Source organism: Primulina eburnea, chromosome 13, assembly GCF_022965805.1.
Source record: "Primulina eburnea isolate SZY01 chromosome 13, ASM2296580v1, whole genome shotgun sequence".
In the NCBI taxonomy this organism is placed as follows: domain Eukaryota; kingdom Viridiplantae; phylum Streptophyta; class Magnoliopsida; order Lamiales; family Gesneriaceae; genus Primulina; species Primulina eburnea.
Window position 1 is genome coordinate 29,529 of NC_133113.1, and position 6,973 is coordinate 36,501.

General features: G+C 46.7%; 1 protein-coding gene across 1 annotated transcript; it reads left to right on the forward strand.

Annotated features, from left to right (window-relative positions):
- Positions 1–840: 840 nt before the first annotated feature.
- On the forward strand, positions 841–4,840 carry LOC140809070 (uncharacterized). Its single transcript, XM_073166540.1, has 2 exons — positions 841–4,044; positions 4,253–4,840. Exons 1-2 carry the CDS (start codon positions 841–843, stop codon positions 4,838–4,840), a joined length of 3,792 nt encoding a protein of 1,263 aa, XP_073022641.1.
- The last annotated feature ends 2,133 nt before the right edge of the window (positions 4,841–6,973 follow it).

Genomic DNA, 6,973 nt, shown 5'->3' on the forward strand with positions numbered 1-6,973 from the left:
TTCAGATGCTGGATCCTTTTTGTTCTGGCTGGATTGCGATCTTCATTTTGCTCTTCTATCGTCATTGTACAGTGATTTCCTGGCCTTATCTTATTTTGCCTGCTGGGATTCATACAGTTACTCGGTTTCAGATTAGAGTCGTTTTGACAGATTGGATTCTTCAGGGTGATGGCTTAGAGATGAGAATTTCTCCATGGATTCTGCACTCATCTCCCAGTTATCATTTGGTCTTCTTCGGCGTGTTGACTCTTAGCGCAGCTCGTATTTGATTAGTTTCTGGCGCATTTTTGTCGTAGTCTAGGGTTATTTTGTTTTTGTATTTATGTCCCTAGGCTACTTGGTATTTATGTTTCTACTGCTTTAGCCTTTTTGAGGAGGTCTTGGTTTAGTCCCCCTCCTCTTTTAGGTTTTCTTTCTGCTGTTACTTTTTATTTTGTGGATATATACAGGTAGGGGTCTGCCTAACCCCCCCGCATCCGGCGGTGTTTTCCGGTTTAAAAAAAAAAAAAAAAAAAAAAACCCTAAACCCTAAACCCTAAACCCTAAACCCTAAACCCTAAACCCTAAACCCCTAAACCCTAAACCCTAAACCCTAAACCCTAAACCCTAAACCCTAAACCCTAAACCCTAAACCCTAAACCCTAAACCCTAAACCATTTTCATTCTATTCGTGTGGAGCACCTCATTCGTACAGTCTCTGACCATTGTCCTCTTTTTGTGTCAGTCCCGATATTTGCTAGTGGGCCGAGTTCTTTTCGCTTTCAGAGCATGTGGCTCAGGCACCACGGTTTTTTGCAGACGGTGCGGCTTAATTGGAATTTGCCGTGTCATTTGAACGGCATGCACCGTCTTTTTGTGAAATTGAAGCGCCTCAAGAGCCACCTGAAGTGGTGGAATAAGAGTGTTTTTGGGGATCTTTTTGTCAAACTTGCTGAGGCGGAGCAGGCTGTCCGGGTTGCTGAGGCAGTTTGCGAGGCTGACCCTTCGGATTTGCATTGGACTAGTTTGTCCAATTGCAATGAAGACCTTGCTCGGGTTACTGCCATGGAGGCGGATTTTTGGCGGCAAAAAGCCGCTTGTAGGTGGTTAGAGGATGGTGAGAGAAACACCAAACTCTTCCACAATATGGTCAAGAAAAAACGGGTGGCTAATAAAATTTTCCGTATTTGGGATAATGGTTCTTGCCTTACTTCCCCTGATCTTATTCAGCAGTCTGGAGCCGCCTTTTTTCAAAACCTGCTTACTGGGGATCCTTTTGTGCTTTCTTGCCCAGATTTTTCTGATTTCCCTTTGGTGATCTCGGATTTGGAGAACGCCAATATTGCTGCCCCCCCTTCATTGGAGGAGGTGCGGGCGACTGTTTTCTCCATACATCGTGATAGTGTGGCGGGGCCTGATGGTTTCTCTTCGGCTTTCTTTCAGCATTGCTGGGAGATTGTCCATCAGGATGTTTTGGATGCGGTTCTTGATTTCTTTCGGGGTAGTCCCATGCCACAGGGGTTTACTGCCACCACGATCACATTGATTCCCAAAGTCATGGGTGCTCAAGCTTGGTCGGACTTTCGTCCTATCAGCTTGTGTAATGTGACCAATAAGATCATTTCCAAACTATTATATTCTCGATTGAAGGTGGTGGCGGAGAGGCTTGTTTCGTGGAATCAGAGTGGCTTTGTTCCAGGGCGGGTGATTTCGGATAATATCCTCCTTGCTCAAGAGCTTACTCATAGTCTTTCTCTCCCCACCCGTGGTGGCAATGTTATTTTGAAATTGGATATGGCCAAAGCCTATGATAGGGTCCAATGGTCTTTTCTGTTGGATGTTTTGAGGCATTATGGCTTTTCAGAGCAGGTTGTGTCGCTGATATCTGCCTGCATTTCTCATTGCCAATTTTCAGTTAATATCAATGGTTCACTCACTGGATTCTTTGGATCCACTAGGGGTCTCCGGCAGGGTGACCCTTTGTCCCCTCTACTTTTCATTCTGGGGGCTGAGTACCTTTCGTGCGGGCTTGATCGTCTTTATCGTCAGTTTCCTGCGATTAGGTACCGATCTGGTTGTGATCTCCCCCTTTCACACCTGGCTTATGCTGATGATATCATTATTTTTGCCAATGGTGGGACTCGTGAGATGAACAATCTCATGGATTTTTTGCATCACTATGAAAACTGCTCGGGGCAGTTGGTGAATGCATTTAAGAGCGTCATTATTTTGCCTCCGAGGTGTTCTGCTCGTACTCGTTCCCGTCTCCTTCGTATCACTGGGTTTGGGGAGGGTTTTTTTCCTATCAAATACCTCGGAGTTCCTTTGTTTCGTGGGAATAGAGTTTGCTCTCTTTTTGATCCCCTTGTGCAGATGGTGAGTAAGAAGTTGGAGGGTTGGGAGCTTAAAACTCTTTCCCCGGGGAGTCGTATGACACTCCTTAGGAGTGTTCTCCTTTCGGTTCCCCTTTACATGTTTCAGGTAGTCCAGCCTCCTCTGGCAGTTATGGAGAGGCTCGAGAATGTTTTCAATGGTTTCTTGTGGGGTTCCAGACCTTTGGATAAGAAATGGCATTGGGCGAGGTGGTCTCGTGCATGTCTTCCTGTCTCTGAAGGGGGTCTTGGATTTCGCAGGCTCAAAGATATTGTGGAAAGCTTCTCCATTAAATTATGGTTTCGCTTTCGTCAAGGTTCATCTCTATGGTCCAAATTCATGATGAGAAAATACTGCCAGTTGGGGCATCCAGCTTGTGTTTCATCTGCTGGATTCATTTCTCCCACTTGGCGTCGTTTGCTTAAGATTAGGCCTCGTGCTGAATCTGGCATTCGATGGAGAGTTGGGATGGGAGATGTTAATTTTTGGGATGATATCTGGTGTGGGGATGTTCCATTATCTAGTCAGTTACCGGTTAGGGGGGATCGAGGTGTCCGTGTTTCTCACTTTATTTCAGATGGGGTTTGGGATTTTGATTTCCTCTGTTCAGTTGTTCCTCCCTCTGTTGCTGAGACTATTGCTCTGATCCCTATTGCATTGGGTGAGCCCGATTTGGCCATTTGGGTGCATAGTTCTGACGGTGTTTTTTCGATAAAATCCGCTTGGGAGCTTGTCCGCCTGAGAGACCAAGTTTCTGATATATTCACTCCTTGCTGGGGCAGTTGGCTGAGGCCTACTATGTCTTTCTTCCTATGGAGGTTTTGGCATCAATGGCTTCCAGTTGACGATGTTCTCCAGCGTCGTGGTTTCGAGCTGGCGTCTAAATGTCAGTGCTGTGAGATGCCTGAGACATTCACGCACATTTTCATTGACAGCCCTATTGCCAGATCTGTATGGCATTTTTTTGGGGCTGTTTTTCATGTCCGTATTCCCCTTACTAGTGATTTCAGACTCTTCCTCAGTGCTTGGAAGAGGCATCCGGGGTGGACACCTAGAGGCCACGTGAAGGAGTTTTTGCCTTTCATTGTTTTATGGTTTCTCTGGACAGCTAGGAATGATGCGAAACACCGTCATTTGCACATTTCTGGGGAGACTGTTAAGTCTCAGATTTTGTCCTATTTGCGTCTAGCTCACGCTGCGTCTACTGTTAAGCCCATGCACTGGCGTGGTGTTTTACATGCTGCGAGGTCGCTTGGGTTTTTTGTTGATATGCGCAGGGTACATAAAATGGCGATTGTCCGTTGGTTGAGACCGCCGGTTGGGTGCTTCAAACTGAATGTGGATGGGAGTTCGAGAGGTAGTCCTGGAGCTTCTACTATTGGTGGTGTTGTTCGTGACTCCTCTGGTCAGGTGCTGGTTTCTTTCAGTGAGTTCATTGGAGTTGGGACCAATATCCGGGCAGAACTTTGGGCTATTTGGAGGGGTCTTCTCATTTCTTCTGATCTTCATTTATTCCCTCTTTGGATTGAGACTGACTCTCGTATATCTCTTCTTATACTTCGCTCCCGTCGGTGTACTTGGGATCTTGAGCATATTGTTACACGGATTCGTTTGCTGATGAGGGGGCGTTCAGTTCATTTATCGCATATTTACCGGGAAGGGAATTCGGTGGCGGATGCCTTGGCGGCGAGGGCACATACTTTTAGGCAGTATACCTTAGAGTTAGGTCCTTCCCTTCCTCCAGACATCTCCATCCTTGCTAGATCTGATCGTTCTGGGCTTCCATACCTCAGAAACAGATCCTCTTAGCCATTTGAGACCCTTCCTTTTTTTGGATCTATTTCTTTATGTTCTCTGACTATATATCTATTTATATATATATCTATTTATTTTATTGCAGGTTAGTGTTCTTGGAGGTTGTTTAGCACTTCCATATAGTTTGTGCAAGTGGGTCCAGACACTTGCACATGATGTGGTTATCCTTGTTTGTTCCGAGTGGGTTTCTGATCTATTGCTGTTGGTGCTTTACTTTGGCACATTCATGGTTCCTGGCGGACGTTTTCTGCTGGTTCTCTTTCGCCGCCGTATCAGTTTTTATAGAGGTGTCTCCTGGATGTCATGGTGGAGTCATGGGGTGCTTTCTACAGGATCTTCTGCGTTTTATGCCATGCTCGTTAGACTCCTACTTCTTGGGATCGAGCTCTTTGCTCTTTTGATTCAGACGCTGGATATCTTTCGTTCTGGCGGGATTGCGATCTCTTTTTTGCTCTGTGATCGCCATTGTATAGTGACTTCCTGGCCAGACTTTCTTTTGCCGAGTGGGAGTGGTCCACTTGTTACCTACCAGATGATATTTATATTGACAGATTGGATTCTTCAGGATGATAGTTTCGGGATGAGAGCATTTTCATGGGCTCTGCGTTCATCTCATCGTTATCATTTTGACTTCCTCAGCTGGTTGTTCATAGTGCTCCTCGTTTTTGATTAGCAGATGTTGCATATTGGTAGCCTCCTAGGGTCGTTTTGCTTTTGTATTTCCTTCCCTAGGTTGCTTTGTATTTATGTTTCTACTGCTTTAGCCTTTTTGGGGAGGTTTGGTCTTTTCCACCTCCTCTTTTAGGTTTTCTTATTCTGTATTTGTTACTGTTTTTTTTTTTTGTGGATATATACAGGTAGGGGTCTGCCTAACCCCCCCGCATCCGGCGGTGTTTTCCGGAAAAAAAAAAAAAAAAAAAAAAAAAAAAAAACCCTAAACCCTAAACCCTAAACCCTAAACCCTAAACCCTAAACCCTAAAAGTCGAGGGTGCTCGGGCTTGGTCGGATTTTCGTCCGATCAGCCTGTGTAATGTCACGAACAAAATCATTTCTAAGTTGTTGTACTCTCGGCTGCGGGCTGTGGTGGAGAGACTCATTTCTTTGAATCAGAGTGCTTTTGTTCCCGGACGGATGATTTCTGATAACATCCTCCTTGCTCAGGAGCTCACTCATAGTCTCACTCTCCCCAATCGTGGTGGTAATGTTATTTTGAAGTTGGATATGGCTAAGGCCTATGATCGGGTTCAATGGCCTTTCCTTTTTGATGTTTTGCGTCATTTTGGTTTCTCTGAGCAGGTTGTGGCTTTGGTCTCGGCCTGTATTTCTCATTGTCATTTCTCCGTTAATATCAATGGCTCTCTCTCGGGGTTCTTCGGCTCTACCAGGGGCCTCCGGCAGGGAGATCCATTGTCTCCCCTTCTCTTCATTTTAGGGGCGGAGTATCTTTCGCGTGGCCTTGACAGACTCTACTTGCGTCATCCTGCTATTAGGTACCGTTCTTGTTGTGATCTTCCGGTTTCCCACCTGGCCTATGCTGATGATATCATTATTTTTGCCAATGGTGGGTCTCGTGGGATGCAGCGTCTTTTAGACTTTCTGCATCACTACGAGAACTGTTCGGGACAGCTGGTTAATGCTGTCAAGAGTTCCCTGATTTTACCTCCGCGATGCTCTGAGCGCCTTCGCTCTAGACTTTTGCGTATCACTGGATTTGCGGAGGGTCATCTGCCGATTAAGTACCTCGGAGTTCCTTTATTTCGAGGAAATAGGTCGTGCTCTCTTTTTGAGCCCCTCTTACAGTCTGTTAGGAGGCGGCTGGAGGGTTGGGAGATTCGTACTCTTTCTCCGGGGAGCCGCATGACTCTCATTCGTAGCGTGCTCCTCTCGATGCCCATATACTTGTTTCAGGTTGTTCAGCCTCCGTTGGCTGTCATGGAAAAACTTGAGAGAGCCTTTAATGCCTTTCTTTGGGGATCCAGGCCCTTGGAGAAGAAATGGCATTGGGCTCGCTGGTCTCGGGCTTGCCTCCCTGTGGATGAGGGGGGTCTTGGCTTCCGCAGATTGAAAGATCTTGTGGATAGCTTCTCTATCAAATTGTGGTTTCGGTTCAGGCAGGGATCCTCCCTCTGGGCCAAATTTTTGATGAGGAAATATTGTCTCCTGGCGCACCCAGCTTGTGTTTCTTCTTGTGGTCTTATCTCTCCCACTTGGCGGCGTTTGCTCCATATCAGGCCTCGTGCGGAGAGTGGTATTCGCTGGCGTGTCGGCCATGGAGAGGCTTCATTTTGGGATGATTGTTGGTTCGGAGATGTCCCCTTGTCCAGGCAGACTGAGGTCTGTGGGGATCGTGGGGCCCGGGTTTCCCATTTTCTTTCGGAAGGAACCTGGGATTTTGACCTCCTTTGTTCAGTTGTGGCTCCTTCTATTGCGGAGCAGATTATGTTGGTCCCGATTCTTTCGGGAGAGGTGGATTCGGCTCGTTGGATCCATAGCTCCGATGGTGCTTTTTCAGTCAAGTCCGCTTGGGAGTTGATCCGTTTGCACGCCCCGATCTCTGATATTAATCGGCCCTGTTGGGGTAGTTGGTTGAGGCCTACGATGTCATTCTTTCTTTGGAGATTTTGGCATCAGTGGCTCCCAGTTGATGAGGTGCTTCAGCGCCGTGGCTTTGCGTTAGCGTCTCGTTGTCAGTGTTGTGATATGTCTGAGACATTCACACATGTGTTTATTCGCAGCCCGGTGGCTCGCCATGTTTGGCATTTTTTTGGCGCTGTCTTTGGGGTTCGTATCCCTGACACTGAGGAT

Coding starts and splice junctions, on each gene's coding strand:
- LOC140809070 (XM_073166540.1), top strand. CDS start 841: ATGCACCGTCTTTTTGTGAAATTGAAGCGCCTCAAGAGCCACCTGAAG. Junction 4,045..4,252: donor CGGATGCCTTGGCGGCGAGG/GCACATACTTTT, acceptor ATTTTATTGCAG/GTTAGTGTTCTTGGAGGTTG.